Consider the following 13,059-nt stretch of genomic DNA (forward strand, 5'->3'; position numbering starts at 1 on the left):
ACCAGCACACTGCCCTCCCAGCAGAGTAATTAACCCTAGGGGTTCTTCATCACCTCTTCAAAGCAGCCTGGCTAATCCACTTAACTCTGACTAATCCGGGCAGACCACGGGAAGGCTGAATTTGGACTTACAAACAAGAAAGTCTTATAACTTATTGTATGTACACTTTAGGAGGAATTCAACATCATAATATTGTTGGATTTACTACTACCATTCTGGGAAGTCTTTGAATGGTCTGGCTAGTCCTCTCCTATCAATATTTATTAATCAATAACTTTTAACCATGTTAACCTATGGGCCATGGGGTTTGCAATGGGGAAAATGACTTCGGACAGTTTTCTAGCAACATATTTTTATTTCCCTACGTTCTACAGGACCACCACCCCCTGTGCAACTAGGGAAGACTTTAGGGGTTATGCATCTGCAGAAATATTGCAGATCCTCCTTACCCAGTGCTTCTAGCATCAAAGTCGTTTTGAGCAGCACTTTAAAACAATGTGAGGAGTAAAATGTGAAGTTTCACTTTACCCAGGCATATAAAAACTCATTTCATAAGGGTGTACCTTATAGATAACTGACCCCCACCCCTGGGATACCTAGGGGAGACCCTGCGGGTCCTTAATATGCCAAAACATTGTAGGTTTTCCATGTTTAAGTGCCCCTACCACCAAAGTCGAGTTTGGGCACAATTTACTTTTTAAAAGCAGTCCTGGTAACCAGTGCTGCTTTTAAACTGACCTCAGGCTTCAGCACTGCACACATGCTGGTGGAGAAAATCTGCTGGCCTCTAAACTGCCATGCCCCAGGATACTGGGGACTTCTAGGTAGTTTCAATCCCCTGCCCTAATATATACTAGGGGCTTATGGGGTAGGTCATGCCAATTACAGGGGGACCCCACCATACCATAGTGTACCCTAGTGTATGTTGGGTGTCTTAACTGTATTCTAATGTGTTCCTTTTAGCTTGGCACTAGCCCTGGGCCTAGTTAAACAGAGCCCAGGGTCAGTCATAGTCAGTTACCACCAGTTACAGTCAGCAAAAAGTTGGGGGGTGCCCAAGGCACAGGATGACTTTGCAACACGCAGCAACTCCAAAACAAAGGACCACTAAAACCCAACACCTGAAGCCACCATTGCATCTGTCGCTCCAAGCCTGACCCACCGTGGGCCAATGGTATCATCAAGGCCCGACTGAGTCCATCATGGTTTCACCCCACGTGGACCCTCTGACGTCGCTTGCAGACTCTGCACGAAGGACCCCCCCTCTACCACGACTGATCTGGTAAAGAAAAACCTGATGCCTAAAGACACACCTGCACCCTTCGCCCCTGGGTTGTGAAGAAGAGAACCAAAAGTGTCCCTACGTCCCTGAGCATCGTGAGGCATAAGCACCCCTGTTGGTTCAGTGCAACTGGCCCCTAGAATGGCATGCAGCCTCTTTTTGTAGTGGCCGATCTCCATAGAAACCTATTATCTCCCGACGCTGGTTTGCACCCGGCAGCCGCTGTGCAGCTGATGGTGTACTACTGGTGCTGCCTTGAACTTTGTCCACCACGCACCTTAATTCGTAGAGATTGGTCCCATAAGTCGCTGTACTGTACCTGTTTGCAGAACCTTTTCTCCCTTCCATAGTATAACATTGCAGAACTCAAAAATTGCAGATTTCACTTTTTGGAAAAAAATTATATTTAAAAACTTACTTACCTGAATGATTTTTCTCTGGTGCCTAAACATATATAAAGATACTTGCTATTTTTATAAATTGGCGTGGATCTCCTCCTTGAGTGGTGTGTGTCATTTATTAATGAATATGTGTATTTGCAAATGTCTTGCGCTCCTCTGTTTTGAGCCTAAGGCTGCTCGATCACAGTACCCCCTAGCAGAGAAGAACAATAGTTACTTACCTGTAATCTGTGGTTCTCCAGTATTGGTGTCTTTCATAGATTCACATGCCTGAATTATTCCCCGTAGTCGGAGTGGGAGTCTCATTGTATATAGAAAAGCAATAAATATGCACATAATATCCCAAAACCTTGGTAACAAGAAACCAGGAAGTAAAGTAGCCCAAAGGTACCAAGAAAAAAGTTCCACATGTATGACTATCATAGTCATTATACATAGTCCAAACTGCAGCCAATCAGGCGACAGCACCCACCAGAATGTTCTCCCCAGAGGCTCAGGCTCTCAGATTTTCTACCGCACGTCATGTGAAAGGAGTCTCCCAGAGCTCTGCTCAGTTCTTCTCAAATTTCTTCAGGATTTCTTGTTTTTAGGATGTGTTCCTCTAAGAAATCGTTATTCAGGCCATGTGAATCTTGTGGTAAGTTCCGTTTTTTCTCAGAAGATCCTCACAAGAAATGCATCTACTGCCTGTATCCAGATCATCAAGTGAAGAACTGCAAGATATGCAGGACCTTCCCTCTCCCTCAAAAGACCCTCAGGGATAGAGAGGGCCGCTTACTTCTGTGGCTACAGAAGCTTAAGGACCAGGACAATCCAGTCTCTGAGGTAGGAAGTATTGCCTCTGGGCCATCTGTGGCCTCTAGGAAGAGAGCTGCTGAGGAGGTTTTATCATCTCCTGGGGCTAAGGTTGTGAGAAAACAACAACCCTCTAAGGGTTCAGTGAGGCCTACCACTTCTAAGGCTACTCCTCTTGTCAAGAGCAAACCTTTGCCTTCCACGCCTGCGAGAAGATCAGTCAAGATTTTACCTCCAAAACAAACTTCTGAGAAGATTCTACGACGGGGGTGTATTGTGGAATGACACCCAGTTTAATGCTGTCAAAATAGATCATACTCTGTTACCCTTTTGAATTCATCTGTACATCCGCACCATTTTTGAATTCACTGGCATAGAGTAAGTAATCTTCTTCGAATTCTGGGAAACATTTGCCACCCTTCACCCAACAGAGAATCTTGGCATGTCTGCGCCAAGGGTTGATACCAGGCAAAGCAGTTTGAAGAGTTGCTGCTTGCCTGCCGCTACCTGCACCTCAATGTCTGTGGTAGAGTAAAATCTGCTGAGGTACAGGCTGAGGCTTTTTTCTTAACTGGTTACATTGATGGTAGTTACCCAAGAATTTTCTGCACCATTCCATTATTTACCGTCTAACCCCTCAGTAACTTGTGATATACTTCTAAAGTTTGGCAGAGTTTACTTTATTCCATACATCATTAGTAGATAAGGAATTCCCTCTCCTTGACCTAGTAATAACTTTAAAAATACTTTGGAAAAGTGAAATATTGAAGCTAAGACGTTTTTTATTCTATGTATTTTCGTGCTTGTTACACATGAACAGACTAATTTATGTGAATATGCCTTGCATAGTTATGAGTTTACACGAGCCTAAGCCTTTGGGTGTCCTTTGGGTGTTAATTACGTACATTTAATTCCCAAATAGGCTAAGCATCCAAACCCGGGCCAGAGGTTCCAGGGAGCACACCGCAGAGCGTACTTGCCTAACAATGACGAAGGACAGAACATTTTACATCTACTTAAGAAAGCCTTTAATCAGAAGTTGATATTCACGATTGGTCAGTCTCGCACTACTGGAACCAGTAATATTGTTACATGGAATGATATTCATCACAAAACCAGCATGCATGGTGGACCGCAAAGGTGAGGCCTGAAGACCTTTTATTGGTGTAAATAAGCTCAAAGCTGAGTTCGTGGTGATGTACCACTCGAACGTATGTGACTCATGAACTTGTTCTTAATTTATTGTTTAAATATTATTGTAAATTCCAGGATATGGATGTGTTAATGAATAGCATGTATTTTAGGGAAAGTAACTTTAAAAAAATTATATAACATTTTTATTAGCATTTTACTCAATAGCATTTAGACAAGTACCGTCACGGCAGCTCTCCATCCGACAATTGAATTACAATACACTGCATAGACAAGAGACCCTTCCCAATTAACAACTCGAAGTTTGAGTGATCCTCAGTAAATGCCAGCTTTAAATAAACACACGAGTGTCAGGCTATCCTCTCGTCCAACTCCTGCACTTCAAATCCCCATATATTCCAGCCACCCAGATTCCAGTCCCATTGCCATATTCCATGACAAACAAGGATGTGGCATACAAACAGAGAAAAGACACCCACTCAAGATACAGCTGTGCTAAATCTGGAGTAGCATCTACGGGTACAGTGTCCCCCACTGTTGGTTTAGTGAAGGGAATTTAAATGGATTTGACAATGATTTTAGTGTTTCAATTATTTGAGAATTTTCCATTACCACCCAACTCTAAAACAGATCCATCTTCCTGTGGTGGAAGGTAAGTACAATTGTTAATTAATTGAACAATTGGAAACTTGCCTTCTGACAGTGGGGTGGGTCAGTGATTGCCAACCACTTTTCAAAATTGAAATGCTAAAAAACGGCTTTTTGTGGAACAAACCCATCAGCTCCCTCACCCCACCCTTCTAGCTTTTCTGAATTTCTTTGCAATTCAGCTACTAATCTGACCTTGAGATCTAGAAGACTTGAGGTTTTTTTCAGTGATAAAAATGAGGATCTTTGTTTTTAATTGCTAGACAGTGAGATATTTCTCAGGTCCCATAGCCTAGTTTCTCCCTTTTTAGGATTCTGCATCAATATGATGGTTCCTACAATATCATGGTACCATACATTTGTTACATTTAAAACATTACTTTTTTATTCAGTCACACTAGCCGATGTTTCTTTTGAAGTAAAATTCGCCTAGCATAAGTAATTTTTCTTTAAACATTTTGAGTAAATCAAACTACTCTCCTGTAAGCATTACTACCCAGTTGCAGGATAGCTCCTTGGATCCACTCCTTCCCACTCAGCACCACTACATAAAGGTGCCTGCTCATCCTCAATCCAACGGGATTTTCTAGTAGGTACTTTTTACCACTCCATCAATATACAACTGCTCTTTCTGATACTAAAGAAGTTTGTTTTCTGCATTTATTGCCTTCTTCCGCCCCACCCCCATACAAATACTGACTTCGATTCACTAAGCTTATAAAAAAATGAAAATTGGTAAAACATTTTTACACATATTTGTTAGTTTGGACTCTTTGGAAGTTCATAAATATTTAAGTGTGACTGATACAGTGCTGTCCTACACCCGTTTCTAAGCCGTTACATTTTACAGTGTTCTTCAGTGCATACATTACACGTCCGAAGTTATGAAAATACATCAATTAATTTTTTATTTTTTTTTGCCCTTTTTCCCTGTCATTTACAGGTGTCTAGTTTCCCTTCTTACCTAAGCCTGGGATATTCAAGGGAGGCATGCTCTGGGGCTCTCCATCGACTCAGCCTGCTATCCTAAAACAGGTTGCACGGCTCTCGAGTCCCTATGAGCTTTCTGCAGAATTATGCTTTCCTGTGGCATGTTCCAGTGCGATGCGCCATGCTTAGGGACGACTAATTGTTCTTGGCTCTGCTTTCTTGTGTCCCCACCTGTGGCGACCCGGCAGTGGAGAGGGTCTGCTAGTCGCATTGCACATTTGGGAGACGTATCCGTGCAGCTGTATTGCACGTGCTGATGTGGGACTGTTACGAAGGACACATAAGGATTTCTCTTCATAGTAGGTTTATTCCATACAATGACAGGCAGGTAGGTTCAGGAACACAACTTGTAAGCCAGCTATCCCATCTGTAACTGACTCTCAGCCACTGACGGGCTTCACGTTCGATGTTACATGGAACGTAAGGTCTACAGAGTATTCCAACAGAATGAGGAAGATATACATAACACATCCCCCTCCTCTTTTTGTAACGAAAAGAAAAACAATGAACATTTCATACTAAAACAATGGAGAGGGAAAAGTAAGGAAATGCATTAATATTAACATATACAGAACAAGAGAAAGAATGCAGAGCAAATATTACAAAGGAACATTTTCAAAAATATAATCTTTTAAGCATACTGGAGGTTTTTTCCCGCTTGGAGTCAGAGACCACTTTCTCTTGATATAAATCAGAAGAACTTTCAACATCACATTCAGAACTATGTGGCCTCAGATTATGTTAATCATTAGAAGTATTATCATTTACTATTGCTGGCGGACTTACACCAATGTTGACATCAGAATTTCCATCAAACAGTGAATCATGAAGATCATCTATATTTGGAACTGATAAAGGTTCACAGTATTTAGCAATCCTCTTAAGGTTCCAAACTTTTCCATCAGTGAGGCGTACTGCATTGTTCATAACTTCAACAACCTGCAAAGGTTTAAAAAAACTACTCTCCTCTTTAGAAACTTTTGCAGGTTTTTTTACCCTAACCCATTGTCCAATAATTATATCAGACTCTTTCACACCATGTTTGGAATCCTACCATTCTTTTCTTTTTGTTTGAAGAGCATCTGCTCTTTCTCTTACAGATCTTCTGACAGATGCACAATATTAGACTTGAATAACCAACCAGGTGTAAACTTTGTTCTAGGATTCCTACCACGCATAAGAACAAAAGGTGGATAACCTGTTGCTTCATAGATTGATACGCTGTAAGCCCAAACCATTTTTAACACTTGGGTTTCCCACTCATCACGCTTAGCAGACATCTGGATAGTTTTTTTATAACTCTATTAAAGCGCTCCACCATACCATTACTGTTCGAGTGGTACAGTGACGTAGTTCTATGTTTGAAACCCAGTTTGCTGAAATATTCTTTGGCTTTGTTTGACATAAACTGTACACCATTATCACTTAACAGAATGGAAGGAATGCCTTCCATTTGAAACGATTGGTCAAGAAATCGAAGCACGGTATCAGTGTCTGCCCTCCTCACCACTTTGATAAAAGGCCACCTTGAAAATAAATCCATAAGGTCCAAAATGTATTTCTGTTAATTTCCAATGGGATCCATGATTTCAATTGCAGAACATTCCCAAGGTGACATTGGTTTAGTCATCACAAGTAAGGGAGGTTTGAGTGTGACTAAAGATTTATCAGCCACTTTGCACAACACACAATTTACAAATGCTTCTATGTCACCATCCATACCAGGCCACCAAAACGAAGTTTTAACAGTCTGTTTAGAAAGAAAAATACCAAAATGGCCTTCATGGCATAGAGCAATTATAGATGTGTTCAAACTTTTTGGGGTAATTACTCTTTCACCTCTCCAAATATCCTCACCTTGAACACTCAGATCAAATCTAACTTCCCAGAATGGTTTTAGAATGTGCTCTTTACCTAATTTCCTTGGCCATAACTGTTTAAGATGCAATTTAACTTGACACAATTCTTCATCTTTTGGGTATTCTTCTTCCCATTTGTCTTTTAGAATACCACAATCTCCATAATCTTGTACATAAGCAACTTGATATGAGTTCCAAACTTCATCCTCACACCTGTCAAATTGTTTTGGCTTTCTAGAAAGCAAATCAGCTGTTCACTTTTTTTTACCAGGAACATATTCTATTTGATAGCAATATTCTTGTAACCTGATAGCTAATCTAGCAACTCTTGCAAATGTGTTTACAGTGCCTTCAGTAGTGAGAACTTTAAGTAAAGGTTTGTGATCACAACGTAATGTGAACTTTTTACCTCATACAAATGCCCAGAAATTATCAACGGCCCAGACACAGGCTAATGTCTCCTTCTCAATTACTGAGTATCTCTCTTCGGTGGGTGACAAAGATCTGGAAGCAAATGCTATAATATGTTTGTTACCATCAACACCCACTTGAGCAAGATCAGCACCCAGACCGTTGATACTCGCATCTGTTGAAATTACACTCTGGGCAAAAGGGCCAAAACTCTTCAAAGAGGTAACTTTAGTAATGCAATCCTTAATATGGCAAAAATCTTGTTCACACTCTGGTGACCACTTCTGTTTTTTAATAATTGCCTAATATTGTATGTTCTTGAAGCAAAATTAGGAATATACTTAGAACAGAATTCAGCAAGACCCATACAAGATCTTACATCATCTTTGTAGTTGGGAGCAGGAGCACACCTAATGGCATCAATAATATTAGGCTTGGGTCTGATTCCATCACAATCAATAACATGTCACGTATACTTAACATTATTTCTGGCAAATGTACATTTTGAATATTCAATGGTTAATCCATTTGATTCTAAAATGGATAAAACTGTTTCTAAAGGTTTATCATGCTCAATTTAGTTTTTTCCAAAAACAAGAATATCATCTTGAAAAACATTTTGTGTGTTTGATATTGGCTAATAATTGATGCATTAAATGTTGAAAAAACTAACGCAGCTGACGCCAGACCTTAAGGCATCCTTTTGAATTGGAAACAACCCTGCGGTGTAATAAAAGCTGTCAATTTCTTGCTGCACTTAGAAAAGGGAATCTGATGATAAGCAGCAGATAAATCTATAGTGGAAAACCACTTGTCTCCCTCTAATAAATCTAACATTTCATTAATTTTAGGCAATGGAAATTGATAAACTACAGTGTTCTCATTTAAATGGCATAAATCCACACACAGCCTCAATTTTCAATTACTGCATTGGCTAAGGGAGAACCACATGCTGAAGCTTCAACAGGCTCTATGATATCGGAGGTAACTAATCTGTCCAGTTCCACAGCAACATCATTCCTTAAAGCAATTGGATTATTCCTAACTTTATGAATTTTGGGTGTAGCGTCACCTTTGAGTATTTTTCTGTGTTCAAATCTCTTCAACTTGCCAATTTTCTTTTGAAAAACAGATGGAAATGTATTTAAAAGTTTTTCTCCAACCTTTGCTCCTTCATCCATTACCAATACTTGTTCCACAGCTTTGGGGTCAAGAATAACACGTAAGTTTTTCTGATCTTTCCATCCAAGAACAGATGGACCTGTTCTGGAAATGTACAATTTGCCATAAGAATGGCGGTTTTAAACTCAAATTTGAACCAGCGATAACCAACTATATACATTTTCTCTCCACCATATCCTTCTGGTTCAATATCAGAAGGAAATAGTTTAGTGCCAACTTTACCTATGAAGTACTTTTTCCAAACATCCTCATTCACGATGGAATAAGGTGAACCAGAATCTGCTTAAATTTTAACATGCACTCCACCAATGCAAATCCAACATTTAGGTTTGTTTTCAATAATAAACATCCATCCCTGATATTCAGAAGTACCTTCTTTTTCACTCCAGACGTACATTCTGAAACATGCTCATCATTACTACTCAACTCACTGTCGGAATCTAAATCTTCTTGAACACATTTCACAGATTTAGATCTTCTTCTGCATACCTTAGTGTAATTCCCATAAATACCGCAAGAACTGCATTTAACTTTCGTTCTGGGACAAGATTTAGCAAAAGCTAAAGGCTCCAGGCTTCCGCATCCATAACATTTAGGTGGTTCCCTGTTAGATCTGTAGTTGTTCCATCCTTCGAACTTTTGCTTACTGCAACAATTTGGTTTGGTGCTTGCTCTTATTTTAGCTACGGTATCATTTACCATTGCCACTGTTTTCAAGGCATTAGCACACCTCCTAGATGTCCAGCTTTGTGGAGAATGGCATGAATATCGTCCAAACAGGCATCACCATTCATCCAAAGATGTTCTGGAATAGTAGGATTATACGCATGTATAACCACCTAGTCATGAACTAAATCTTCCAATAGCCCACCAAACGCACAATCGGTAGCCAATTTCTATAACTCACTCACATAATCATCTATAGATTCTGCTTTAAGCGGTTTTCTTTGAAAAAATGTGTAGCGAGTGATGCCTATGCACACTTTGGGGGCAAAATACTTATCTAGATTAGCAAGAGCTAAAGTAAAAACATTACTATCACCACTACCAACCTCAGGTTTGTTAATTTGATTGTATGTCTTAAGTCCTTGGGGGCCTAAAGAATGTAATAAAATGTATTTCTTGTGCTGAGCTGACATTTTGCTATCCGAGTCTACAGTTTCAATATCATTTAAAAAATATTCTTTCCATTCTGTCCATTTAAAAACAGGTTCTGATCCACCCAGCCAAAATGCTTGGGGAGGGCTTAACGTAAAAGTTTGGTAGCTCATGGTTGCTCAAAGGATTTCCTAGTAATATTAATTTGAAGGTGCCGCTTCATTGGTTTTTGGAGCCTGTTATCGTGGGGCAGAAGGACATTACTGTGCAGGGACTCGAAGTCCCAAGAGCCCTCCAACTCACCGCACCTGTGCCGCAGAGACCCGCCCTCAGCCGCCTCATTGCTCCACGCCGCACCCGCTGCGCTGATCGCGCGTGGCACACTCCGGGCGAAGCCTGGGCCAAGGGCGGGCCCGTTTAAGCCCGTTGTAGCCTGAGGGAAACCGGACCGGGCCCCCCCTCTAACATCCAGCATGTGTCACAACAAAGGTTCCCTAACCGTCTTGTTAGTACCTATTACATTTTTTGCACTCGGACTTGATAATGGCTGGGCGTGAAGGTAGGGGAAAAAATGCATTGATGGGAGGGTACGTCGCTGGGACACTAGACAAACTCATTACGAGGGCAACGTCAGTTTTTAATCAGGAGATAGCCATAACAGAGCGTCGGCTGTCGCAGGACCCTCTGTCAAATGCCCGCACACCGGAACGGCGTCAGCAAAGGGTTACCGCCGTCGGGCGCCTGAGTGAGACTCACATACAGTTACTCCGAGAAATGGACAATACATCCTTGATTGGAGAACTTTCACAACCGGCAGTAATGACTGAAAATGTATCAACTAGTCCGGATGTAAATATAGTAGTATGTAGTTCTGAAACTCCCGGTACCCCCTCACAGTCACATAGATGTTACGAGGGGGCCATTCCCAAAAGGAAGCGGGCGGGAGTTGTCATGCGGGGTAGAAAGCCCAAGGTGCAAAAGCTTAATAATAACAAGGGTCGTGCTATTGTGGAGCCAAAAGCCCCTGAAGACCTACAGGAGACTTCGCCTGCATTAATTGCGTCTGACGTGGCGAATACTGCTAAAACACCATCCTTGGAAAAAGATCCACTCTTGGCTAAATTGGGCGCACTAATTCAATCATCATTGCAGCCCCTTGAGGGAAGATTGCTATTAATAGAGCAAAGGCTTACTAAAATCGAAGAACTCTCTAGGTCGAGTTTGGATTTCATCAAGGGTAAAAAGGCAATTCAGGGGCATACATCAGTAAAGCATGTACCTGGAGGGGTTCCGCCTATTACTTCAATACTTATTCCTAGTTGCCCTCCAAACTCCTTGGACACTTCAACTCGTCCAACCACCAGAGTATGTCCAGATGGTTGTGTGCCCCCTGTCAGTAACACCAAATCACCCAAAGCCCTACATCATTCAGGAGAGGAAGATTGGAAAACTGTAGGCAGAAGGCTGAAAAGAAAAACGAACCCTGAAGATTGGGGGACTAACCTTCCACATATTGATCTACCTCCCGAACGTGCACCCTATGTAGTTGTTTTGGCAGGGGTTCTCAAATTGGGTGAAAATGTAACCGAGTCCTACATAGAACTAAAAAATAAATAAATCTATTGGTTGAATAAAAACAGACCACTCCCCAGAAATGTGAAATGCCAAATCCTATTTGTCAGAAGAGTGGGATGGGTGGGTCGTAGACCTAAAGATGTGGAGGGGGATTGCATTGTTATTTTTTTATTTTAAAATCTTTTTATTAAAGCTTAAGGACCAGAAAGCGGTCAAAACAGTCTTACAGAAGGGTCACATAGACGCACCAAAGATTGTACAGGGTTTATAGCATTACATCAGTGTCGTGGCAGAGAGACAGTAAAGCGATTAACCATTTTTAAATCTACCTCAAGTACCGTCTGACTAGGCTGAGGGGGCTCACAGATGTTGCCTCTGTAGTCGTTCCATTTAGACCATACCGCCCCCCATTTTTGAGGGCACCCCCGTGCCGCGTACACCGTTTTTTCTGGGAGCATGCACCAGTCCAAGTCTCTTTTCCACTCGGTGAGTCTTGGAGGTGGAACTGCCCCCCAATGTCTTGCAATGTTGCGCTTTGCCACTGCCTGATCCAGCGTTACCCAAAGCCTCCCCCTCGCTGGTAGGTCTGTTGGCTCCCAAATGTTCAATATGCATCTTTTCGCCTCAAGGCGTAACTGATTGCATTGTTATTAACTTCAAGGACAGTAGGGTGGTTGAACATGTTTGTATGGGGCTCTCTAAAAATCCTCAAATGTCAATCCAGCCCTTGGACCTAAGCTACTTTTATCCCCCCCCCCCTATCTACAGTATGAACCAAGATTATTATGGAAACAATAGGGGGTGGTGAGTCCAATACACTGGCCAGAGCCATAGAGAGGAAGTGGGTGGGAATCAGCATTTTCTAGATCTTCCAGTGTGTAATAGATTTAGTATACTCGACTTGGTTGATTGACTACCACCTACTAATACACCCATAGTTGCATAACCTAAGAGGCAGAGGGTAATAAATACAAGAGGGGCTTCTAGTGGGTAGAATCGGGCCTCTTTGACCAATGAGGTAATAGGGTTTAGTGATGGTAGAAAAATACCTTCAGTTGTCCCAGATTTAGAGGATGGAAACCAAGCTACAATGATGGATGTATATACCCCACATAGTGAAGCTATAACCACCCCTTGAAGGTGTACCTCCTCCCGGCCTCTATACTAGTCTCTCTGGCTCATTAGATTGTTTAGGATCTGAGGTAAATGTAGGGACTAATGTGGAGGGTCCCACTGTTGTCCTAAAAATGTTGTCTTGGAACATCGCGGGCCTTGTTGCCAAACTTGACCTGTCAAGTTGGGGAGACTTTATTGATTCGCACGGGATATGCCTCTTTCAAGAGACTTGGGCTTTAACCCCCGTCCAAAGGGTCGGGTTTGTTACATATTGCGAGCCTGCTGTTAAGGGATCTATAGGTAGACCATCGGGGGGTCTATGTATATGGGTGGGAACACACCTTGGATATGTGGTGAAAAGAGTGGATACCTACTCTCCTGATTTAATTTGTATTCTTATAACCCATAGAAAAGTACCAAAACTGGCACTCATCAATATCTACTCTCGGCCAGTTCAGCATGGTGGGATATCCCCGACATTAGACTCCCTGGTGAGTCTTTTTAATTCTCTCCCAAGTGATGTGTCTTTTTTGATTGGTGGGCATTTCAA

The 13,059-nt window shown here is 41.7% G+C and overlaps 1 protein-coding gene across 3 annotated transcripts in view; it reads left to right on the forward strand.

Moving 5' to 3' along the window:
• DTX3L (deltex E3 ubiquitin ligase 3L) overlaps nucleotides 1-13,059 on the forward strand; it is a 239,745-nt gene that overhangs the window by 137,875 nt on the left and 88,811 nt on the right. For all 3 annotated transcript variants that reach the window (XM_078682421.1, XM_078682422.1, XM_078682420.1), the window contains exon 5: nucleotides 3,401-3,618. In XM_078682421.1, the coding sequence (XP_078538547.1) occupies nucleotides 3,401-3,618 (218 nt within the window). The remainder of the gene's footprint in view (nucleotides 1-3,400; nucleotides 3,619-13,059) is intronic.

Source organism: Lissotriton helveticus, chromosome 3_1, assembly GCF_964261635.1.
Source record: "Lissotriton helveticus chromosome 3_1, aLisHel1.1, whole genome shotgun sequence".
Lineage (NCBI taxonomy): Eukaryota > Metazoa > Chordata > Amphibia > Caudata > Salamandridae > Lissotriton > Lissotriton helveticus.